A 26,019-nucleotide genomic window follows, 5' to 3' on the forward strand; every position below is an offset into this window, starting at 1 on the left:
GCTCAGGGGGGAGCCCTCTCTCTCTCCCTCTGCCCCTCCTCCCCACTCATGCGGACTCTCTCCCAAATAAATAAAGTCTTTAAAAAAAATGTTTAAGGTGAGTCACCAAACAGGTTCTGAGAACTCTCTTAGTATGCCTGGGTGTTGGGGTAAACCTAACTAATACATTGTGCCTGTATCAATACTTCTGTTCTCAACTAGTAGTTTAACATTAAAAACCCTTGCCCCGGGATCCCTGGGTGGCGCAGCAGTTTGGCGCCTGCCTTTGGCCCAGGGCGCGATCCTGGAGACCCGGGATCGAATCCCATATCGGGCTCCCGGTGCATGGAGCCTGCTTCTCCCTCTGCCTGTGTCTCTGCCTCTCTCTCTCTCTGTGACTATCATAAATAAATAAAAAATAAAAAAAATTAAAAACCCTTGCCCTAAATAACAGATACTAAACCCAAAAGTTATCAAAATGTTAATCTTTAAAATAAAAAGTAGGAGTAGGACATATCCCCTTGCCTAGACCTACATGGCCAACTTTGGATGGGTAAGACCTAGTGAGGCCCAAACCACCAAAGGGATGACTAACTGATGGCCACTGCCGCCCAGCCTCCCGCAAGAGTATCAGCAGAGACCACGTCTGTTTCATGTACCACCCTACCACTAGGTCAGCACCTGGGACATAAATGTGTTAAGAACTTTATGTATCTCTGTTACTCTGAAGTAACAATGACAATGTCTTGGTCGGGTAAGCTTCGGGAGTCATTCAGACTTTTAGAAGAAGTGGAAATAATCAGGGTTGAGAAGAATATAAATTTGGGGGGAGTGAAGAGGAAGAGGAGTGAAACCAAGAAGTGAAGACCCCAGGTTTGAGGATTTTTAAAGGTCCCCAAAGTGGGAATTGCCCTGGGGCTGGCCTGTGCTGTCAATGCGTGCTCACTTCTGACCCTCAGAGACCCAGAGCCCTTTTCTTCTCAATTAAAAAAAAAAAAACAAGAAGTCAGCGTGGCAGACGCTTACCATGGAGGGGGAGCTCCCACACTGCTTCAGCCTCTGCGGCCTGGTCGGTGGGGCCAGGAAGCCAGTCCTGTCACTGTGGCCCAACCAGCAGTATTAGTAACCTACTAGCTAATGGCTTCACTAACTGATGCTCCGAAAATGCTTCAAGAATGAAAGCAGCCTAGACTGTGAAGCACAGCTTCCAAATAGATCTTGACTAGACAAGGATCAACCTATAGGCTTTTTAAAAAGGGTTTTCTTGGGATACCTGGGTGGCGCAGTAGTTAATCTTCTGCCTTCGGCTCAGGTCATGGGATTGAGTCCCCATTGGGCTCCTCGCAGGGGGACCTTCTTCTCCCTCTACGTCTCTCATGAATAAACAAAAAAAAAATTTTTTTTAAAAAGAGGGTTTCCCCTGCAAGTTATTCTGGCCCTTCTCGGCGTGCCAGAGCGTGAAAACCATCCGTGAAAGCCCACTGTCTAAACCATGCCTTAACTTCGCGGTCAGCTGCAGGTACCCTGGGATGTTTGTTTTGGTGGTTCACTGCCTTTCCTCTGTGTGTTTTGCTGAAGTGATGCTCATTTGCATTTCCTGAGTGGCCCTGTCACAGGCTAGAAGCCCAGAAGCCTTGCTGGAGTGCAGAGTGGAGCCGGGGTTTAAACACTGGCTAGGAGGACCGCTAGGCCTCCAGGAACCAGGCTTTCCTCGCATTCGTTAAATTTGATTCCAGGCCCGCTGAGGGTGAGACTTTTTTGTTTGAGGGCATCTTGAAGTGTCTTCTCTTGATTTCAGGACAGGTTACAAATTTGTATGAGGGGTGAGTAAAGATGGGTGATTTCAACCCAACTGTCATAGGAGTATTAGGGTTTTGTACCATCTACAGGTAGTAGCAGCTCCTGGTCTCCCAGCCTGCTCCTGGAAGCTTGCCAGGCTCTTAGCCCCAAATGGAGGGTAGGCTCCAAGCCAAGTGCTCCCATCTGCCCCAGAGCGATCAAAGGCTATGGGGATGGGGGGGGGGCTGCGGAAAAGAGACGCCTACCTGTTACAGAGACTTCCACCAGTAGTAGGGAGCCCTCCTCCAAGCTACTGCTATTCCTGAGATAAAGTGAGTTAGGAAACCCGCAGGCAGCTCTTTTCACTCCCGCTCCAAGCACTAATCACTCAAGCTGCCTGGGCTCACGGGGCTGGCCTCGGGATAGGCCTCCAGGTTTCAGATACCCCCCCCCTTTCCTAACGGCTTCCGCCCACTTGCTGCGTTAACTTCCTACTCCACAGGCTTTTCTCTTTCTTGCTCATCTTCTCCAGCTGCCATAATTTGAGGCAGGAGCCATACAGACTGTTCTTCCAAGCAATTCTCTAATGGCTTGCATAACCATCCTTCAGAGAAGGAGGGAGGCAAGCCACGTGCTCTAAGAACCAAGCAGGAATTCTGAGAGGTTCAGGACACCAGGAAACCAGTCAAAGGCTGGGTTGATACCTGCCGTCTTCCCGTTAGTTGGAAATGAGATTTTGGTAGGCGATAGTCTTCGTTATTCCAAGCAAATGACAACCCTCGAGGGGCCATGGGGTGTGCGTGCAAGGGGGCTGCCTCACTTCGTGGGGCAGTTTTATAACACTTTAGAAACATCACTGTTTCTCACCTCACCATAACTTCGGGAGGCCAAGTGGACAGCAAAGCTCACAAACCCTCCTATGATAGAGGAAACTGAGGTCGGAGAAAGTCTGCTTCTGGCTGCCTCTTTCTCCTGCCCTTCTGTTCGCACTGTGTCACCAGACTGACCTCACCTCCACCTCTCTTGTGGTGTGCTTGCTTAGTGGTACCCAGAAAACAGGACCTCATTTACATGGTGTATGACTATTTCCCTTAAAAACAACACGAAGTCAACCTAAAAGGCTCGCAGAAACATCCTCCCTGGTCGGGGGAAAGAGATCTGGACTGACATGCAAGCTCACTGACATGCCCTCCAACATATACAACCCGTTATCCTTCATTTCAGATGAAAGGAGGGGCTGGGGCAGCCCCAGTGGCGCAGTGGTTTAGCGCTGCCTGCAGCCCGGGGTATGATCCTGGACACCCGGGATCGAGTCCCGCATCAGGCTCCCTGCATGGAGCCTGCTTCTCCCTCTGCCTGTGACTCTGCCTCTCTCTCTCTCTCTCTCTGAATAAAATGGAAGGAAGGAAGGAAGGAAGGAAGGAAGGAAGGAAGGAAGGAAGGAAGGAAAAGAAAGAAAGAAAAAGAAAGAAAGAAAGGGGCTGTTTGCAAATGACTGGCTAGGAAGGCCATGACTTAACCCCAAAGGATTCTCCTGTGGGGCTCATAATTCTTTGAGAGCAGGCTTTTATATGGGAATTAGCAAATCCATATTTGCTGCAATCAGGCAATCTTAAGAAAGGCAAAACCAACGTGGACCAACAAAATGCTTCCCTTAGAGCCACATACAAGTTAAAAATCCGACTGAATGCTTTAAAATCATCTTAGCAGGGGCAGCCCCAGGGGCACAGCAGTTTAGCGCTGCCTGCAGCCCGGGGTGTGATCCTGGAGACCCTGGATCGAGTCCCACATCGGGTTCCCTGCATGGAGCCTGCTTCTGTCTCTGTCTCTCTCTGTGTGTCTCTATGAATAAATAAATAAAATTAAAAAATAAATAAAATCATCTTACCAGAGCACTAGGGACCCACTTTGTAGGCACCCCAGGTTGTTTTAAATCTGCTAATTTGGGATCCCTGGGTGGCGCAGCGGTTTGGCGCCTGCCTTTGGCTCAGGGCGCGATCCTGGAGACCCGGGATCGAATCCCACGTCGGGCTCCCGGTGCATGGAGCCTGCTTCTCCCTCTGCCTGTGTCTCTGCCTCTCTCTCTCTGTGTGTGACTATCATAAATAAATAAATTTAAAAAAATTTTTAAATCTGCTAATTTTATGGCTTACCTGTAACACAGCTAGAGATTTTTCAAATGGTGAGGCCTGGGAAGAACTCTGGGGAGAACCAGTTTGAATCCTTTGTTATCAGCCAGAAGGAGTGATGTCTACAGAGGCTAAATGACTTACCCAAAGCCACCCTGTTTGTGAGTTAACAGAGGGGACATGGGTCTTTAGACCCTGTAGCACCAGGCTACAACCTGCTGGGATACCATCCACGAGGTGGATCAAATAGGCGTCCTAGGCAGACAAGTATTTCCCCCGGACAGGAATCAGTCCAAGGGGCTGGGGCCACGAGCTCAAATAACCTTGCTCACCTTAGTCTCTCAAGGTTCACTTTTTGTGGTCTGCCTCTATGTATGCCACTTATGGGAAGATGGTTCTCAATTTCAGAAGGGGCCTTCTCTAGCCATCTTGACATTTCATCTAAGTGGTCATACAGCCATACATTTTAAAGTCACTTATAAAATTGTGTAGGACAGAAACAATGCTGTTAAAAATCAGACTCTGGCAACCCTCTAGGCCTTTAAGTGAGGATAAGCTTTTATTTTTCCAGCATCTTAAAAATCTGGGGAGGAAGTGGCTTGACTGGCCTTGGGGAGCAGGGAAGAGCAGAGCATTAGGAATCAGCTCTAAGAAGCAGAGTAGAGGGCGGGGGGTGGTGGTGAATGGGTGACGGGCACTGAGGGGGACACTTGACGGGATGAGCACTGGGTGTTATTCTGTATGTTGGTAAATTGAACACCAATAAAAATTAATTTATTAAAAAAAAAAAAAGAAGCAGAGTAGAGCGCCTGGGTAGCTCAGTGGTTGAGCGTCTGTCTTTGGTTCAGGTCGTGATCCCAGGGCCCTGGGACTGAGTCCCCCATCTGGCTCCCCGCAGGGAGCCTGTTTCTCCCTCTGCCTATGTCTTTGCCTCTGTGTCTCTCATGAATAAAATCTTAAAAAAAAAAAAAAGCACGGGGTGGGGGGGAAGCCTAGAGCTGTACTTGCTAACGGCCTCCATGATAGAACTTCATTTAATGTGGCATGAATTTATCTCAGCAGACAACTGTTATTCCCAGACAACTGTGAAAGTGTCAGGTCAGAAGAGAGAAATCGTTGGATTGTATCCACCTCTCACCCCTCTCAACCTACCCAATATAAACTTCCAAGATGCTGGGGAACACTGGACTCTTCGTTTGCCTTTTAAGATTGCCTGCACTTCAAGTTCACACCAGTTCAGTATCTAATCCCCACATTCTCAAAGTGACCTGAGTACATCTGTTTGAAACTTAAACACACTTGAGCCTTGAACATGGATGTTGGGGTGCCAACACCCCACACAGTTGACAATCCATGTATAGGTTTGGACTCCCCAAAACCTTAATTCTAAAAGCCTACTGTCGACTGGAAGCCTCACCAGTAACATAAACAGTCAATGAACACCTATATGTTCTATGTATGATAGACTGTATCCTTACAATTATGTAAGCGGGACTAAAGGAAAAGTTATGAAAACCATGAGGAAGTGACATGTGCGGCACTGTACTGTCCTTTATCAAAAGACTTCCATGGATAAGTGGATCCGTTCAAACCCATGCTATTCAAAGGTCGATTGTACTTAGATTTTTTTTTTTAATTTTATGGGATCCCTGGGTGGCGCAGCGGTTTAGCGCCTGCCTTTGGCCCAGGGCGTGATCCTGGAGACCCGGGATCGAATCCCATGTCGGGCTCCTGGTGCATGGAGCCTGCTTCTCCCTCTGCCTGTGTCTCTGCCTTGCCTCTCTCTATCTCTGTGTGTGACTATCATAAAATAAATAAAAATTTTAAAAAAAGAAATTAAAAAAATTTTTTTTAATTTTAAAAGATTTTATTTATTCAATCATGAGAGATAGAGAGGCAGAGGGAGAAGCAGACTCCTGGTGGGGAGCCCAATTCAGAACTCGATCCCAGGACCTGAGGATCAGCCCCGGACGGCAGACGCTCAACCAGTGAGCCACCCAGATGCCCCCTTACTCTAGATTTCACGTAGTATTTTTAGCAGTTACAAAGCAAAAAGGCCAAATAGTTTTCATGTAAGTGACTTTTATTTTTCTCTGACATTTCACAGTCAATTTCTACAAAACTTCATACTTCCTCAAAAGAATTCACATTTGGTAAATAAATCTCTATCCTAAAGAATTCATAGCAGGAAAAACACTTCAATATATGCACAAGAGTTAACTTTTCTGTTGAAGGAATCATAGTAAAGTCAGACAATACTATAATCAATAAAAAGCCATGAGTGTAATAAATTACAAATGTTATTAAACTCCATTCCCATAACTAGTTCCATGAGCAGCTTTTTCTAGATGTGTCTCACCACTGCCAACCAGATCTGCCAAAAGTTCTCTTTAAGGGCTGGTCTAAACTAAGAATTGCTTCTCACTTTCAGAAAACAGAAGCTCTGCCACAGTACTTCATATCAGATCAAATCATGCTCGCTAAGACCATCACTACTTACAGCCTTGTGCAACCAACGGAGATCCTTCTGGTCTACTCCGAGGTTCCTCCATTTGCTGATCTGGCGTCTGGCCCCAAATGTCTGGGAGCTTCAGTGGACCTCTTCTTCCAAGAACTAGCTTCCCTTTTTGGCTTCATCTGCTTACAGCTCCACTAGGGAAAGAACACCCATGCTAACAGCCTAGAGAGACTTCCAGCACTAAGTCACACGATCAGAGAAGAGCCGGGGAGGTGCTGCTTCTCCCTGCCACTCAGCAGTGAGGATCAATGGTAGCTTTCATCATCTTTTACCATAACAGGAAGGGAAATGCAAACCTTAGTCTAGGAAGAAGAGTCCAAGAGGCTTATAGCTCCACAGAGGGTTTTTCCGATAGAATAAATTTGGTTCTCAGCAAGTATGTTCAGATTTTTGACACTCAGTAAGACTCATGACTGGCGCCCAGGCTGTTCTGAATGCACCTGTCTCTGCAGCTTTGCTGCCAAATACTTTCTGCCAAAAAGGAAGCTTCCTAGCATGGTGCACAGAGCAGAGCTGTCGTAGTACCACACAGATTCAGGGGAGGCACAGGGAGTGGGCCAAGAGGAGAATATTCAAAGGAGCGGAGAGTCTGTTTAAAGACACATTTGCTGGGATTTTGAAACTCTTTCAGAAAGCAAATGGCAGGTAATAATTCTGCACTGATCAGGACAGGGCAGAGATTTTACCAAGCTATTTCTAAATTGGTCATATCTAAATCATACATGTCTAATAACAAATTCTGGGCCATCTGAAGCCTTGAAATTTTTTTTTTTTTTTTTTTTTTTTTTTAAATTTTATTTATTTATGATAGTCACACAGAGAGAGAGAGGGGGGCAGAGACACAAGGAGGCTCCATGCACCGGGAGCCCGACGCGGGACTCGATCCCGGGTCTCCAGGATCGCGCCCTGGGCCAAAGGCAGGCACCAAACCACTGCGCCACCCAGGGATCCCTGAAGCCTTGAAATTTAAAAACTATGTTATAGTTCTAACTACCAGGTGAATGTGAGCATTAGCTTCTGGCCTTGGTAAAATTTCAAGGGCATTTTTCTTTGCAGAAAAGATGAAGCTGGTCAGATAGAATTTCTTATTAAGGTAATTTGTATGGAGATTTTCAAGAGGATGAAATGTTTAAATGAGATAAAAAAAAATCTGATATGGTACTACCAGAAATCCCATTTACCTTTACCATGAAGCTGAAAGAATGGGAATCATCTGGGAATTCCATCACACTCTCCATTTCTAGATGAACTTCAGAGAACCAACACTACACCTCTGGCTTTGCTGCCGACATCCAACGCATAAAGGAAACACGGAAGACTCTGCTCCACAGTGCTCTGCGTCACTATGACATGTGCCAAACAAAAATTTTGGATAGGAAAAGAAAATCAGTATGAAGAATGGTTTCCAATATTCTGGGGACTTCATAACCTCAGGATGGTTTTAATTCAAAGTTTATCAAACTCAGTAATCACTTCTTTCCTCTTTTACAAAAACAAAAGGGGGAAAAAAGGTGGCAGCAGAGAGTTAATTTACATTCTCAGAAACCATGATGCTATCTTTTGAGATTTTCACACATAAAACAGGTTGCATTGTTTCAAAGGGGGGGGGGGGCGACAGGAAGCATAAATTTCCAGAATCCTCCAGCTCCCAACCAAGAGATGCTGGCCATGTCTACTTTCTTCTAAGTCAAAAAAGCAATTCAGCAATTGTAATTCCAGATGGTACTGAATCCATTCCATACTTTAAAAATCTGAAGTATTTTGACTACCAGTTTAAGTGAAGAGAAATCTGGCTTGTGATTTAAGTGTTAAGAGTTCAATGGTGCTACTCTCCTCTAGACTTTCCAGTTTAGGAAGACAAAGCATCACATGATTAAGCGCTTGCACCCTTGGCCCAACCTGTGCCTGAGGCATTTTGGGTTTTGCCCAGGTGGCACGATGCCTTGTGGGATGCAAGCACACCTCGTATTTTCCTCTGTGACTAAGACGTTCAAGGGAAGATCTACAAAGGGATGCTTATGTCACCTACTCCCTGGCTTGACAGGTATCACTCCGTGTGCTCCTCCGTCACCGTACCCTTGCTCACAGTGAGTGAGTGGGATGGTAGGAGGCGATAGCCAAAAGAGCCCCACACAACCATCTCTCCTGCTTTGCGCTGTGACCCATCAAAGTGCCTGCAGGCTAAGGAAAGGGGACTTGAGAGTGCTCCAAATCTGAGGTCCTCAGAGGAATGGAGACATATGTAAACTGTGCACAGACCACATGGTTAAGATTGCAGCCAGGTACTGGCTTGTGGCTTCCTAAGTGAACTGCCCAACACTTTAAGTGTAGAAGGAAAAGCTTTGGGAAACAGGAGTAAAAACAGCCAAAGAGTTAAAAAGAACCACTCAAGTAACAGGAAACTATGCCTTCTGGGTTACATGTCTGGGTGGTCAGAGAACGCTTCTAGGTCACCACCGGTATGACCAGACCCTGATGTTAAGGATGCCTGTAGCTTGGCCCACGCCTGAGGAGCCCTGCTCTTGGTGGCCTCTATAAACAGCTGGGTCTGCTCCTTTAGCTGGTCTAGCTCCACCTGAGTTGCCTGGTTCTGACGAATCAACTCCTTGGTTTTCAGAGTGATCTCCAGCAGACCAGATTTGTGCAGGACCACCAGGGTATTCTGAAAGCGCCTATGCTTGCTCTGCCGCTGCTCAGCGAAGAGGTCGGGGCTGCGGCAGAGGTGCTCGGCAGCCCACAGGGGCGAGCTGTAGTTGGCTGCCAGTGGAGAGAGTGGGGAGCTGCTCTCTAAGCCGTGCAGAGTGCTGTCTGATGCACAGACAGGGCTAGCGGGGGATGCAAAGGTCAGGCTGGGGGCTTTAGCCACGTGGCTACTGGACACCGGTTGAAGAGTCTGTGGACTTCCACCTGCCACCAGCGAGGGCACACCTTGCAGAGCAGAGTCCTCGGCAAGCTTGGCGCCGGGTGGTGCCGGCGCCGGGGGGCTGGGGGACACGGCACCAGGCTTGGTTGGCTCACTGGAAGACAGACTTGGCCCAAGTCTCTCAGTACAGACTTTCTTCTGCATCCCACTTTCTCCTCTTTCTTCTGGGCTGAGGGAAAGGCCCCTTTTGCCTGGATGGGGGGCTATTTTCGTATAAGAATTTAGAATGGGCAAGTAGTTCCTGGAGTCTGATTTCTTCTCGCCAGTGTGACACGGGCTGACAGGAGACGGCACGGGTGGATGAAGGAACAGGAGCTGTGGCTGTGCTGAGATCACTTCGAAGGAGGGCTGGACAGTCCACGACTGGAGCTGGGATGAGCTGCTGCCCTGCAAATAAAGAAGAGCAGCACACTGCCATTACCTGCCGAGGGGAGAGGCACTTGAAGCCTCTGTCAGGTGCCCATCCCTCACATATGGGGTAGCCCTTCTCAAGAACATGACTGCAGAAGTGGCTTGAAAATCTGACAGAGTCTGGTATCAGCAGTTTGGGTTTTTTTTTTTTAAACCTTTCTCAGGAAAAGAAATTGTAGATAGGTGAAGTAATGACAGGGTTAAGGTCACAACTGAGGCAATGAAAATATGGACAGTTACGATGCCCTGACCTGTTATAATGTGCTCATCTCAAGACTATAAATGTGTCTTTACAACAAAGTCTGTCTTCATTTAGTTATATCTGTGACCTCTTTGGGTTTTGTTTTTTTTAAAAGATGTATTTATTTATTTATTTGACAGAGAGAGAATGCACAAGCAGAAGGAGCAGCAGGCAGAGGGAGAGAGAGAAGCAGACTCCTGGTGAGCAGGAAGCCCAATGCGGGGCTTGATCCTAAGACCCTGAGATCATGACCTGAGCCGAAGGCAGATGCTTAACTGACTGAGCCGCCCAAGTGTTCCTGAAATGACTTTTGGTTAGAGAGTTACATATTGCTGGGGCCCCTGTTTTTATGTCAGTGATGCCCAGTAACCAGAAAGCCATTCAAGCTTACATGGTGCTTACTGCGGGCGGGCACTGTGTGTGACATAGTTTATGTGGGCACTCTCATTTCATCTCCCTAACACCCATGTGGAATTATACCATTTCCTTTCATAAATAAAGATATTGAGGTTCAGAAAGTGGAAATAACTTGCATTAAGTCTCCAAGCTACTAAGTGGTGAAGCTAGGATTCGACCCTTGGTCTGAGCCTAAAACCATCCCAACCACTTGCTACACTGCTTTCATTATGTTACCCCTCAAATATATACTTTTTTCTAAAAGTATTGATTCAGATGGAAATCTAACAAAGAAGGGCATAGTTACTTATCCCTAATATTTAAAAGCCAGTCCAGTTAAAACCTAGACCCAAAGATATGCATGTAGATGACGCTAGGAAGGGAGAATCCAACAGAGGTTCTAATCTCCAGTGGGGTCATTTAAGAGAGCTATGCACTTGCTTCCCACATCTGCACACCATGCTGCATACACTTCAGCTTCTTGGATGCCTGGCTAGGAACTTTAGCCCAAATTCAACTACAGTTTATCTGTACAAAGGCTAGGATGACCCGGAGAGCTCATTCTGGAGCCCAGATGGTGTTCAAACACACCCAGGCATATGCATAAGCAAGCAGTGCCAGGCCCAGCAACCACACTTCCTTGTCAGAGATCCAAAATTAAGGGTCTTTTGAAGCAGAGATCAGCCTAGCCCACTCTGTCAGGAGTAAAACTTCAGTTTTCAGCAAAACTATCCCCCTAGTCACTTATGCCATAAGTGACAAGACTGACAAGGCAAACAGATCCAAAAACTCACTCACTGCGCTCCCAAGATGATTTCGGTGCACCGTTCTTCCCAATGCAGCCGTGTGCCCACTGCCCTCATAGATACTTAGCTTATTTGTTCTGATTATTAGGTTTGACAACGTATTATATCTGAGGGAACACAGGTCAAGAATTTTGGCTTAGATAGGATCTCAGAATCATTTCACATAAAGCCTCCACATTAAAGATGAGCAAACTGAAGTTCACAGTCGGGTAATTATGTGCAAGATCACATAGTCCAGCAGCAGAGGGAATCAGACCCTCCAAAGAAAAACACCTAAAAGCAAGCAGCAATAATCAAGACATTACACAATAGGCAGGGATTTTTTTTTTAAAGCATACAATTATTTTAATTTTGGAACGTGCTGGATTCTAACATGCCTGAAAACACAAAACTCCTAGACTGCTCAGCTAGGTCAGCCTCCCCCCCCCCCCCCCAGCTCCCAACAGAGCCTGGAGCCCGGCAGCCCTCCCAAAGGATCCTAAGGAATGCTGCTTTGCTGGAAAAGCCTCCTCACTGCTCAACCCTCAGCCCTCAGGAGCTGCCAGCCTCGCCTACAACAAAGAAGGCACATAAACAGACAACAGAAGAGAGCAAGAAGAGAGAAGGAGAGGAAGGCGGGGAGAAAAAGGAACCCCAGAAGCAAGGAGCAAGCATGGGGGGGAGGGGGGACCTGGACAATCTACTACGGGCTCCATCTCACGTCTTATCTCCTCTCTTCGTTTCAATAAGGACAACTATGCTTCCAGATGAGATGTGATCTGCCAAGTAAAAATCTTCAAGTTCTTTCCTCAAAGTCACTAGGTTGCCTTGTTGAAAATCAGTTTGTGTTCCTCTGTAATAACAAGGTAAACAGTTCAGACCTTAGGGTTTCCTGTCAGGCTCTCGCCCATGTTCTTCTTCTACCTAAGGTGGGAAGGTCAACAACACAAAGCCACATTTTTCAGCTTCACTAGCTGCAAGCAGCCTCATCAGTGGACCCATGCGAGAACTGATAGGCTTTAGAGCAAAGAAGGGTGAGGCTACATGTTCTTTAGGCAAGTTCACATGATTGAATTCTCTACTTCCACACAATGGGCTGAGCTTACATTTTCATTTCTATGTCTTCTTTTCTTTCATATCCAGACAATAATCATGTAATATGCATAGTTGTATAATAAAGCCTGAAACAGGGTACTTTTCAATTCCAAAACAATGTCATATGGACTCTACTGGGATAACTGTACCTAAACCAAAGAGCTGCTTTCTCACTAATGACATGGCTTTGAGAGAACATGGAAATTGTCTCTACTTCTCAGACAAATTAATACATCCTGCATTTCTCAATTCAAGGGCAACTCAAGTTAAAAAGAGATTCTTTTATTTCTATCGTCAGTTCTGCCATATGTTGGAATGCAACATTGAAAGTTACGACATTCCTGCTCCTGACTAGAGAATTCTGAGGTCCCTTTGGACGAACCAGGAACACAGAAATAGAGGAGTCCTACTGTCTGGAAAACGGGAACATGGGTCATGATTATTGTAGTCCTTTTGAAAACACCGTCAGTAGCTGAAAGGAAACATCATCTCCCCAGGACAGAAGGAGGCATCAGTGTGGTTCCAGTGGTTTGCTTCTAAAATCTCTCCTGGACGGAGAGGGAGAGGCACTGTACAGGAAGCTCAGACACTTTAATGTGCAGACACATTAGGAGACAGTAGCCCTCCTCACCTGTTTGACCAGCACATTCTTCATTACAACCATCGGGGACAGTGCTGGGAAGGCCGTGCCTGCAGTCTTGGAGTTTTGCCTTGGCCTGTCTTCTCGGCTCCAGCCTAAGGCGCTCAGCATGTCCTCGGACTCCATCTGCTCTGCTGAGCTCAGACACTCTGAGCTCCCATCTGGTGAGCAGAAGAATGGTCAGTTCGCATAGGATCTAGGCTAGGGGCTCCTAAGCAGATCTTCTAAGGAGTTAACAGACTTCTCGGGATGGAATGGAATGGAACATTTGTGATAGGTGGTTTTTGTGAACTTTTCTGAATGGGTCTTTAGCTTTCATTGTATTCTCAACCAAACACAATAACCCCTCCTACCCCCAAAAAATTATGAAGCACTGCCCTAGGACAGCAGACTTCCTTTCTATTTCTATTACAGACAAAAACTTGCATCAGTTAGGTTTCTGTAAAAGTCATCATCACCAGACTACAGGAGAAACAGATTGAAGGCTTCAAAGTTAGATCATTACTTTCAAGAATCTGTCGTTGAAAGGGGAGGGGACTGTGTGTGTGCCGTGGGGCAGGATGAAGACCTGTAGAGGGGCTGGGCACCACAAGATAGCATAATAAAAACAAAACAAAACCAACCTGTAAACCTCAAAACATGCATTCATGATGAAATTTAAAGAGCTCCATCCTAAATTTGTTAATTGTACAATTCTGGGCAAGATCATCAAAGCTGAAATTTAAAATGTGTCTCTATTACCCCCACCTCCACCCAATACCTCCAACAAAGGAGGTGCTGATATCCTAAATGCATGCTGAGCATGCCTTCTGGGGATCCTGCCTCATGAGAGATAGAAAGATAATCTCTGAGGTAAAGAAAATGAGATTTCCCCGATGTGAAATCCATACAAAAAGGACTTAATTAGCTACCTGCCAGAGTAAACCAAGAGACTGCTCTAACCCTGCTAGAGAGGAGTCTGGGAATACACTAAATGCTCATCAAGAAGCTCAGAGTAATTTGGCTTAGGCAGGACAGAAATGTGACCATAATTTAAATGAGTCTGTCAACACTTGCATTTAATCAGAATCTCTGGTGATGCTTTTCAGAATTTATAGATGTTGGGGGTCCTCCCTTCAGTCTACTGAACCGATTGTCTGGTGCCCAGGCAGGTGGATTTTCACAAAGCACAAGTATTCCAAATGTGCACCTCTGGTGAACAGAGCTAGAAACAAAGGACCTCAGAAGCAAAATGCATACCTAGTGCATGGATCTTGATTTCTAAATGCCATTCTGCCCAAAAAGAAAAACAGGGGTCCTTGGAGAAACAGCTAGTCCAATGCAAGTCTTTGCCAGTGAAAACTACATGATGAGCCTGGACTCTTATTGCCCCAGAAAGCAAGGAAGTGCTCAAACACAAATGGAGTCAAGTAGAAAAGTCACAGGAACTATCTAGAAAGAGCTCCCACTGGCCAAGTTTGGGACAGTTTGACTATCAAAAGAATTAATGATATAGCACTGACAAAGTGAATTACAAAAGAATTCCACAATTCCATAGTGTACTCAATAAAGGAGAAAGAAAAAGGAGAAAGATGTAACATCAAGAGTATAGTATTCTGGCAAAACGAAAATGCTTATCCTGATCTAATAATGGGGAGACTACCAGAAAAATTCAAAGAGTGAGACATTCTACAAAACAACATGCCTAATTCATTCAAAAATGTCACTGTCATTAAAACAGAAAACAGAAGGAAGAAGGGAAGGAAGAAAAGGCAAGGAAAGATGAGGGCATTGTTCTAGACCAAATCAGACTGAAAAAGACAACTGAATGAAATGCACAATCCTCAGCTGGATCCTGGATCCAAACAAACTGACAAAAAAACAAACAGCTAATAAAAGACATTACTGAGACAGTGGGGAAAATCTGAATACGGACAGTGGCTAATTAATAACTATATTGATGTGAAAATTCTTGGTGACACTGATGTAATCATACAGAAAACGTCATTCTTTTAGGAGACTCGTACTGACGTATATACGTTTATATATATATGTATATATATATATATATGAAATAGAAACCTCAGAAACAGGTATGTATGTGTATTGAGAGAGAAAGCAATATGGCAAAATGGTATCACTCAATCTGAAAGACACCCATGATATTCATTCCCTTTTGTATAGATTTGAAATTTTTCAAAATATAAAGTTGGGAAAATAATTCAAATGGGAAAAACCACCTTGGTTTTACGAATCCCATCACACTCCAAGGTAACAGGCCACTGATGAACTCACTTGCTTGCACCTGGCCCAGGAGCAGCCAGAGGCATTCACTGGGGCCACTTTCTGGGGCATAATGATTATTTTTAATCCCACTTTATGTTTGAACAACACAATGCTTCTTAAAGAACTTCTACATAGAGAATAAGGCAACTATCAGAAAAACTATCTAGACTTTGGGACATACTACAAAACAAGTGGGCTGGCAAGGCTGAGGTTGTTGGAAGGAATACTGAAATGTCGACAGACTGGAAATAATCGGTGGTGGTGTGACGGATAATGTTTAATTTCTTCTTTGCATGTTCCTAAATTCCTAAGCTTCTACAATGAGCACTTATTACCTTCATGAAAAACATGAAAAACAAACATGATAATAAGAGAAAAAAGGAGAGACATTAGGCCTACAATGGTGCCCAAACCAGTCTGATCGCAGAAATCTCCAGACACTTGTAAAAAGCAAAACCTGCCTTTCAAGCTCTCCCCCAGACCTTTGCCATCACAACCTCTCAGAGAGGAGTCTGGTGATCACTATTTTTTTTTTCATTCTCCCTCAGAGAATGAACCCTGCCCACACCTTGATCTCAGACTTATAGCCTCCAGAACTGTGAGATGATAAATTTGCTGTTTGAGCCACCCAGTTTGTGATACTGTTATGGCAGTCCAAACAAACTCATACACCACCCTAGCCAACAAAAGTCTGGCTAGAATAACCATGGCAATATTCTTACCACTCAGATAACAGGAACTACATACGTATCCATGTGCCTACCCAAACTTCTGCCATAATGTTGGCCCAGTCCCTGATGAGTTTGTGCCAAAGGTCAGTATATACGGAATGCCAAAGCAAGGGAATCTTGTGGCTGCCCTACAGAACACCAAAAGGTGTGACAGTCATACCAAATGTAGGTTTATTTTAGTCCTCACACAGAATATTTTCACTCCAGTGCAGCAACTGTGAGCATCTCAGCCAAAGTGTATTCGCCATCATTGAGTACTTCCGATCAATTATTGAGTGAATAAATGAATAAATGAGGTGGATTTGGCTGACATTAACCTAAAGAATTTCATCAGAGCTTTCCACTAAGAACTGGGTTATTGTGTCCCAGTTCCAGAAAGGTAGAGGCCTCTGGAATCACACATCTCTGGGTTCAAATCCCAGCTCTATTGGCCAGTTGCATGATCTTGGAAATTATATAATCTTTCTTTTTTAAAAACATTTTTAAAATTTTATCTATCTATCTATCTATCTATCTATCTATCTATTATTTATTTATTTATTTATTTATTTATTTATTTATTTATTTATTTATGAGAGTGTGTGTGTGTGTGTGTGTGTGCGTGTGAGTGAGGAGGGAAAAGAGCAGAGGAAGGGGGACAAGCAGACTCTGCACCAAGCAGAGCCTGAAGCAGGGCTTGACTCCAGGCTCCATCCCATGACCCTGAGATCATGACCTGAGCCGAAATCAAGAGCTGGATGCTTACCCGAATGAGCCACCCAGGCGCTCCAGAAATTATGTAATCATTCTGTGCCTCAATTTCCTCATCTCTAAAATGGGGAACATAATAGTACTTTCTTACAGGATAGTTGTTATGATTAATTTTATGTGAACTATGTAGCTTGAAGTGCTGCAGTTGGTTCTTACCAGCTCACAAAGACTGACAGTGTACTTTTCTTTTTCTTTTCTAATTCCCCAAATCTTCCCATCCCCATATTTGGTCACATAGTAGCCTGAAATTAATTGGTCCTGGTGAGAGTATATGCACCATGGAAACTGGCAAACATTATCCATCAGGGGCTGGCTTCCCAGCCAGCCATTGGTTATGCAGAATTTATATGGTAAATTCTATACAAATGTCCACATCATTATTATTACTCAGTAGGTCCTCCAACTCCCTTGTGAGTTTGTGAAGGCATTCTGCTAATTAAATGATAACACTGATGATATTCCTTTGGCAATTGATGACCTCAGGGGAATCAGTACATACCTGGGTGGTGGTGATCGTTATTTTTAACAAGAACCTCAGATGAGCCTTATGATGAGTCAAGCTTGGGAAACAATGCTGAGAGAGAAGAAAAACCCAAAGGCTAATAAATTGGCCCTCCTTCCCTGGACTGTCCTTATTCTAATCCTTCGATTTACTGGTGCTGTTTCTCTCTGAGCAACAATCTATTTATAATTTGGCTTCTCATGCAGGATGCCTACAGGGAGAAAACACACCAATCTAGGGATAAGAGAAGTCTAATTTTCCTAACAGCTGCATTTCTCACTATAAATTAATAAATCAACAAGATGGATTGATTAGTCTCTGTGAAGCTGGATAACATAAATCCTCCTCTAGGAGGAGGCTCTACTCTCAGGATGCTGACCCAGCCAGAATTCCCTGCCATCATCTCTCTGCATCCTCTCAGCCAAAGACATTGACACTAGAGCCATCTCTAAGCCACTACCCTCAAACCTGGAAATAAAAGTGCCCAGCACAGTGAAAATTGGAAAGGTTCACTGTGTAGGCAGCTAGCCCTTTCAGATAAGGTTTAAAACAAACTAGCAAGGGAAACTGAAAACTGTTCTACTTTCTTGTCTCTAATAGATTTTCAAGTTTGGAACCGCACTAGGGGTCCCACAGTCCAAATACAAAATGCACAGATATGCAGGGATGTGTTGTGGAGGGAAATGTTTTTAAACATCAAAATTATTATTATTATTTTTTTAGCAAAAAACAGTTATCTTAAATCATATGCTACTTTGTTTCATTTGCTACAGGGTGACAGCATGCAGTAGTACTTTTTTTTTCCAGCCATGTAGCTATTCCTATGAAAAAGGAGCTAAGACAATAGGATTACCAGTACTTAAAGATTTTTTTTCCAGTAACCACTTGCAACAGTTGGAAACAGAAGATTGAAAGTTGAGAGAGTCTGAGTTGAAAAAAGATGTCAGATCAATTCCTTCAGAACCAACCCCAGGTGACTGATAGGAAGCCCACCATATGGCACCAGAATTACCATTTTAAGAGATTAGATATTTATCCTGTACATGAGAGCTTCCCACGTTTATCACACAAATTAATTTTAGGGGGGACGTTTTTCAGGCAAATCATTCATTGCAACATGGAAGGAATAAGGTATTTTTAACCTGAAAATCCGGAGTCCTTGTCTGATTCGGCGGCTGCCATGCCGAGCTGACGAGCCACCTTCTTCATCTCTGTGCCTTTGCCCAGTTTGGCTGAGAGTCTTCGGGGGCTCTCTCTGGATGGGTTTTTCCTCTCCATGTTTTACGGGGCTGGAAGTGGATGCATCAGGCCTCCTTTCCTCTGGATTGCCCTGGGAACAACAACAATTACGTAAGAAGACAGTGCCTGGAGAGCTGACACAGGTGATCCAGGCGGTGAAGAGGGTGAGAGCAGAGAACACTGTCCTCGCCCACTTCCTCGTATTTTCTCAGAGGCCTGGGCTTATACGAGCTTCCACTTTGCTACACAGCAGAATGGTTTCTACCCAAAAGGAGGTTCACTGTCCTCTCCTGCCCTCAAATTCCATTACAAATTCAGGGCATACAAACCACACTCAGTGGAAGCTTTGTAAAGTGCTAACAAAGGCACACTTGATTAGGCTTTTTGGAAGGGGTAACTCACCCCATGCCCCAAGGGAGGGAGGAGTGGTGATGCCCATCTCCGACGAGGCTTGCCTTCCCAGTATGCACTGGCAGACTCTGGACTTAGTGCCAACTCCCACAGTATAGTTGCTCAAATTAACCTTTCACTTCTTTTTTTTTTTTTTTTAATTTTTATTTATTTATGATAGTTACACACACACACACACACACACAGAGAGAGAGAGAGAGAGGCAGAGACATAGGCAGAGGGAGAAGCAGGCTCCATGCACCGGGAGCCCGATGTGGGATTCGATCCTGGGTCTCCAGGACTGCGCCCTGGGCCAAAGGCAGGCGCCAAACCGCTGCGCCACCCAGGGATCCCTAACCTTTCACTTCTTTAGGTGAAGTACTGAACAAAGTAAACACAACTCATATATGCATGTTCCATTTTGGCTTAAAAAGAACTTTCCTGCATAAATAAGATTGTGTATAATAGTGCTTTGATTCTATACAAGTCCACACACAATATCACTCTGTTAATGTCCTCCTCGGTTGCTATTCCATTTTACAGAGGAGGAAGTTGAGGCTCATATAAGTGACAGCCATTTAGAAATATTTATCAAGGGGCACCTGGGTGACCCAGTCAATTAAGCGTCTGCCCTCAGCTCAGGTCATGATTCTGGCTGGAGTCCCGGGATCAAGCCCTACAATGAGCCTCTCATCAGGCTCCCTGCTCAGCAGGGAGTTTGCTTCTCCCTCTCTGCCCCTTCCTCTCCTTCCCCACTCATGTGTGCTCTCTCTCTTACTCCTCTCTCAAATAAATACTCTTAAAAAAAAAAGAGAAATATTTATCAACTGCCCACTATGAAGCATTGTGCTAGGACCAATACAAAATGCACAGAAGAGACATGGTCACTACCTTGCTGGAGCTTTTGATCTAGAGAGCCAGAAAGACATTAATCCAGTAATCACACAATTACTTAATCACTATTTTTAAAAATAGGTATGAAGGGAAGGGGCTAACAGTCGGAGATGGTGAGGGAGGGCTGAGTAAGGGAAGGCTTTCCTGAGGAAATGCCATGTAGCTGGATCGGAAGAGTTAGCCTGGGGGGGGGATGGGGGGGATGTGGCCATGTAAAGGCCCTAAAGGAACAAGAGTTTGAAACATTCAAAGAGTTGGGAGACCAGGGAGTCCAGAGCACAGTGCAGGGGGGTGGGGTGGGGGGGTAGAAGGCCATGCACTTGTGCCTAGAGAGATTGATGGGGGCCAAACAGGCAGTGCCTCATAACCCATGATCGATCAGCATTTTATTTTTAAAAATTTTATTTATTCACGAGAGACACAGAGAGAAAGGCAGAGACACAGGCAGAAGGAGAAGCAGGCTCCATGCAGGGAGCCCGATGTGGGATTCGATCCTGGGTCTCCAGGATCACACCCTGGGCCGAAGGCGGCACTAACCCTGTGAGCCACCGGGGTTGCCCTCGATCAGCATTTTAAAAGCATTTTGGATGCTGGACTGAGATTAAAGTGAAGGGAGGTAAGAGAGGCACTGAGATCACTCAGATACTACCACAGTAGCCAGGGTGAATTAAAGTTGTAGCAGTGGAGATGGAGAGAAGCAAACAGACTGGAGATCTATTCAGAAAGAAGACTTGATGGGAATTGGTCATTGCACGTTGGGAGGTAGATGGTGGTACCATTTCCTAAGCTAGGCAGCCCAAGAATTGCACAGAGGGACTGGGTGGGGTGGCTAGGCTGGTCCAGTCTTGGCCATGTAGAGAGAAGTGGCCGTGGGTCATCTGAGTGGAGACGCTGGGGAGACTGTCACATGTACAAGTGGGGAGCCCAGAGAAGCTAAAGAAGCCTAGACTTGCCCCAGTGACACACCTCGTCCATAGCAGATCCAGAATTTGGCTAGCAGTGAAAAGAATGAGACAAATGAACCCTTCAAAGGGCTGGCAGAGGCTGAGAACATTCTACATATTTTAACAAGGACATCTGAGTCCTGTGGAATGGCAGTGGTTAGGATGGCATAAGACCACAAAGGCTATTGCAGAGATAAAGAGGACAGGAAAAATGGCAAGGACAATGAAAACTGGGTAGAATTCATATGTTGAAATCCTAACCCCTAGAGAGGATGGCATTAGGAGGTGGGGCCTTTGGGAGGTGCTTGAATCGTGATGGTGGAGCCCTTGTGAATTCAATTAGTGCACTATAAACCAGACTCCAGAGAGATCCCTTGCCCCTTCCACCACAGGAGGACTGTGAACATTCTGGGACCCAGAAGACGACTGTGCTCATCCCCTGATCTTGGACTTCCAGCCTCCAGAACTGTGAGAAATACATTTTTGTTGTTTATAAACTACGCAGTCTGTGCTGTTTTGTTACAGCACCACGAATGCACAAAGATATTAGGTATAAACAATGCCTGGTGATGTTTTAATTCACAGTCCACTTGCGGCTCCATCCATTCGTCTTTCTGAGTGGAGCAAAACACGAGCTCCCTGCCAACGGGCATTGTATCTGGAATACCCTGAAATGCCACGTCTGAACATTTCCCTAGCAGAGGATCTAGTGAAGAACATCAACTACTCCAGAAGCAGAGGAGCAATTTAAGATAAAATTAAAGACAAGGATGTTTACGAGCAACCATCTTGCTCCTACTTTTCATACAGTAGAAGTGGACTAAAGGGAACTCTTCTTTTCTTTTCTTTTTTTTTTTTTAAGATTTTATTTATTCATGAAAGACACAGAGAGAGGCAGAGACACAGGCAGAGGGAAAAGCTGGCAGGGAGCCTGATGTGGGACTCGATCCCAGGACCCCGGAATCACGATCTGAGATCACGCCCTGAGACGAAGGCAAATGCTCAACTGCTGGACCACCCAGGTGTCCCTAAAGGGAACTCATCTGAATAAGACTGAATTTTAAACACAACTCCAGGGGCACCAGGGTGGCTCAGTCAGTTAAGCATCTGCCTTCGTCTCAGGTCACGACCCCAGGGTCCTGGGATTGAGCCCTACCTCGGGCTCTCTGCTGAGTGGGGAGCCTGCTTCTCCCTCTCCCTCTGCTTGCTACTTCTCCTGCTTGTGTGTTCGCTCTGTCAAATAAATAAAATCTTAAAACAAAAACAAAAACAAAAAAACACTGGCTTCCCTGCTTCAGTCAGTCAAACCACACACTCTTACACAGGTCACAAGTTAAGTACCATGTGCACAAAAGATACACAATGGCACTGTCCCATCTTGCATAGCACAATAGAAAAGTGATATCTCTAGTGGGTAGCTATGATGTTTGACAGCATGAATAATCCAATTGAAAAGGTAGACCTGGGAGGCCCAGTGGTTGAGCATCTGCCTTTGGCTCAGGTCATGATCTTGGGTCCTGGGATTGAGTCCCGTACTGGGCTCCCCGCAGGGAGCCTGCTTCTCCCTCTGCCTATGTCTCTGCCTCTCTCTGTGTCTTTCATGAATAAATAAAATCTTAAAAAAAAAAAAGTAGACCAAAATGTAGAACTGCATCTCTAATTAAATCAGGATCCTTTTGTATGAAACCCAACAAATGTGCATAGTTGCATTTTCCTGAAGTAATACCATGGAAAGTAAACCCGAAGCTTCTTCAAAATGGAAGGAGATGTAGCTTGTGGATGGGCAATGAGACTTATTCAAGTCTGACCCTGCTGTTGATTTTGATCAGGAAGGGTAGCTCATGTTAGTTGCAACTAATTGAGCACTTGGCAGAGTTCCACATTACCTTACAGATATGAATTATTTTACAGGTATTTTCGATAAAGCACCCCAGTTTGGTCTATAATCCTTTTGAAAAGACAACGAAAAAGGTCTTGCTACTGTTACTAAAGTGTGGTCAACGGAACTACAGAAGATATGTAGGAATTTTCTGGCTCATTGAGAATGTGCAGGACAATACTAATTGTGGAATCAAAACACAAACATTGGCCAATAGGTTAAAAGGAGAACAGATGCAAAAATGTTAAGCCCCAGAAAATTGGTGGCAGCTGGAAATAAAGAATGCACAATCCACTTTAGAACAGCACACAGGGGAGGCTGGGTGGTTCAGTCGTTTAAAAATCTGCCTTTGGCTCAGGTCATGATCCTGGGGTCCTGGGATCAAGTCCCACGTTGGGCTCCCTGCTAAGCAGGGAATCTGCTTCTTCCTCTCCATCTGCTCCTCCCCCAGCTCACGCTCTCTCTCAAATAAATAAAATCTTAAAAAAAAAGAAAAAAGGGATCCCTGGGTGGCGCAGCGGTTTAGCGCCTGCCTTTGGCCCAGGGTGCGATCCTGGAGACCCGGGATCGAGTCCCACGTCAGGCTCCCGGTGCATGGAGCCTGCTTCTCTCTCTGCCTATGTCTCTGCCTCTCTCTCTCTCTCTCTATCATAAATAAATAAAAATTAAAAAAAAAAGAAAAAAAAGAAAAAAAAAGGCAAACTACTTTGGATGTGAGTGACTAAAAACATGGAAGCCTCTGTCCTAAGTAGAGTTCTTTTTAAGCCTTGGGAAGGTTTCCATGGGATGGGTAATGAAGGGCTACATCATCCCACCTTGACCTGTCCTCTCTGAGAGGAGAGGCACTGCCTTCCTGGGTGTGGTGCTGGGGAAGTCAATGAGCCAGTGAACAACAGACTCACTCATGCACAGCACCACGTGAGGCCCATGACATGAGACAAGCACGCAGCGGGGGAACTTACTACCACCGCTCTCAAATCCAAGGCCATGCAACCAGCAGTCTGAAAACCTTAAGGTTTTTTTCCTCTTCAATATTATTTTACATTGAACTTAGATGCTCATAAGCTGACTAGCAGTTGGAAATGGGTTACTGAGCTCTCACCCACCATGCCATCTCCTGCGTCCTGGCACAGACTGGAAACCACTAACGCACCCTGCTTTACAAACATCTGAGGTCCTCACGTGCCTGACTTTCCATTGAAAGGACTCCAGCTTAAGTTCCCTTAGACTGTCAGAATTGACCCTAAAGGGGCCTCTTCTAAGTGCATCCGTAACACATTGTCCAAAATGTTCCCAGAGGGAATAGTACACATGAAACTCATAATAGAAAGTGAATCGAGGGCGGCCTGGGTGGCTCAGCGGTTTAGCACCACCTTCGGTCCAGGGCCTGACCCTGGAGACCCAGGATCGAGTCCCACGTCGGGCTCCCTGCATGGAGCCTGCTTCTCCCTCTGCCTGTGTCTCTCACGAATAAATAAATAAAATCTTTAAAAAAAAGAAAAGTGAATCGATAAATACAGAAGTTTATATAAATAAGTATAACATAAAATTCTAACAAGTGCTCCATAGCACTTGGATCTTCTATTTTTACACTCCTTACATTAGGGTTTAGTTATTTGTCTCCTCAACCTCAAGAGTTGTCTTTTTTTTGTTTGTTTGTTTTTCTATCTTTGCAACCTCAACCCTGCACAATTAATATGTGAGGTCCTCAACAGAATAATACATTCCAACAAATCTTCTGTCCTGCTGAGTCTCGCTGACAGCCGAGCAGCTTAGCTGTCACCGAAATACCTGAACAGCTTGAAGGTCAAGACTGCATTTCCAAACACCATGATCACCTCAAGATCTAACTTCCAGGTCTGGTCTCCTGTGAGAAATAGGTATCTCATCTACCCCTTATTCTAAGGTGAAACCTCAGGGGTAAATCCACCAACTGAATTAAAGGTTGTCTAATCCACAATCTTTATGGAGATTTAGGCTTCTGATAAAAGGGAGACCCAAGGTTTACAAGGAAAGGATCTGAAATGCTGCTCTCAGATCTTTCCTTTTATAGACACTTGGCGACTTTCCCAAGAGCTCAAGTTCCCTTTAAAATGCATCACGTGGATAACATGCGTGCATGGACAGAGGTGTGAGGTGAAAGCCCAAGCAGAGGCTTAATTACAAAAAAAGCACAAGGCCATAAAAATTAAGACCTTACCACCCAGAAAATCATGAGTAATCCCAGCTAGAATTATAAATACATTACTGGCTTTTCCCTGAAGTTATTTTCTCCTGGTGTCCATGTGGGAGATACCACTCGGGGGAAATGTCTGTGTGTGTTAACAGAGGGAGGACCCCATCCCCCAACCTAAATCTCAAATATTCATCCTCCCCTTCACATCCACTTCCATTCTCCAACTTGGCTGCAAATTTATGTCAAAGATCCCAAACCCCGATTCCACACGATGCCCTGTTTGGAGGACCAGATATGGCTCCCTCCATTCTCCTCTTTTAAAGAGGAGATAAGATCAGAGAAATTCTCCAAATCCCCAGCTTCCCAGAAGGGTTCACATTAACAGTGCCCACCTCCCCATTCGCACCAGCCCACGCTGCATCTGTGCCAGACAGTAGGAGCACCCTCCAGGCATCCACCAGCCTGCCAGCTCAGCAGGGCAGAACTGGGCAGACCCTAGGACTGTGCTGTGACTGGCATACCACCAGACTCCCGGGGCAAACGCCCAGGCAATGTGCATTGCCAGGACTTGGGCAAGAACAGGGAGCCTGGCTGCGGCCTGTGCCCTGAGCCCGGCTCAGAACCACCCGAAACCCTCCCCCCCCCCACTAAGCACTAACTCCTTACTTGGCGCTGCGCACCTTCTCCCCCCCACCTCCCCACGCGCTGGCACCATACCTGGCAAGCTGGCCACCCGGGAGAAATAGCCAGCCAAGTGGGTGACAGCAGGTCTCTGCAAAGGCAGCAGCACCCCTGCGTCCCGGGCCGAGGAAGGGGCCCTACGCGCACCCCCACCCTGGAGGCGCGGGGCCCTCCCCGCGCTGCCAGCCCCGCGCCCGCTCACCTGCCCGTTCCCCGCGCCTCTGCTCAGAGCCCCTGGAGGCCTGCGGCTCTGCGCCGCCCGCACGCCCAGCAGACCCAGCCCAGGGCCCGGCCGCCCCGGCGTACCCCACTCGCTCGGCACACTCGGCCCCCAGGCCCCGCCGTCTCCTCTCCCACGCAGCCGCGCCCCTCGCAGCCACAGCAACCAACTAAAAGGGGGACAGACGCACCGCCCCCTGCTCCCACCTTTTGGCCCTCCGTGCCCCCAAAGTCTGGCCCTCTCTTCTGCCTACGTCGCCTCCCTCCTCCTCGCTACTCCTGCGCCTTGCCCCACGCTCCCGGCGCGAACCCTCTACCCCGGGGCCCAGCCCTCCCGCTCTCACCTAGGGCCGAGGTCGCCTCGCCACGACCGGCCCCGCGGGTCAGGCGGCGCATGCGCGAGCCCGGCCCCGCGGCTCCATGACAACCCCGCCGGCGCCGGGTCTCGAGCTA

The 26,019-nt window shown here is 46.0% G+C and overlaps 1 protein-coding gene across 7 annotated transcripts; it reads right to left on the reverse strand.

The window, feature by feature from the left end:
- Window positions 1–7,363: 7,363 nt before the first annotated feature.
- CIPC (CLOCK interacting pacemaker) lies at window positions 7,364–26,007 on the reverse strand. 7 transcript variants are annotated; one of them, XM_055304164.1, is made up of 4 exons: window positions 25,911–26,007; window positions 18,287–18,474; window positions 12,888–13,057; window positions 7,364–9,715 (listed from the first exon to the last, which is right to left on the reverse strand). In XM_055304164.1, exons 2-4 carry the CDS (start codon window positions 18,420–18,422, stop codon window positions 8,822–8,824), a joined length of 1,200 nt encoding a protein of 399 aa, XP_055160139.1. In that variant the 5' UTR covers window positions 18,423–18,474; window positions 25,911–26,007; the 3' UTR covers window positions 7,364–8,821. The 7 variants fall into 7 exon arrangements, with proteins under 7 accessions (XP_055160139.1, XP_055160138.1, XP_055160143.1 ...); XM_055304163.1 differs by lacking the exon at window positions 25,911–26,007 and adding an exon at window positions 25,774–25,889; XM_055304168.1 differs by lacking the exon at window positions 25,911–26,007 and adding an exon at window positions 25,654–25,677.
- Between the last annotated feature and the right edge of the window lie 12 nt (window positions 26,008–26,019).

Source organism: Nyctereutes procyonoides, unplaced genomic scaffold (genome assembly GCF_905146905.1).
Source record: "Nyctereutes procyonoides isolate TBG_1078 unplaced genomic scaffold, NYPRO_anot_genome, whole genome shotgun sequence".
NCBI classification, from domain to species: Eukaryota; Metazoa; Chordata; class Mammalia; order Carnivora; family Canidae; genus Nyctereutes; species Nyctereutes procyonoides.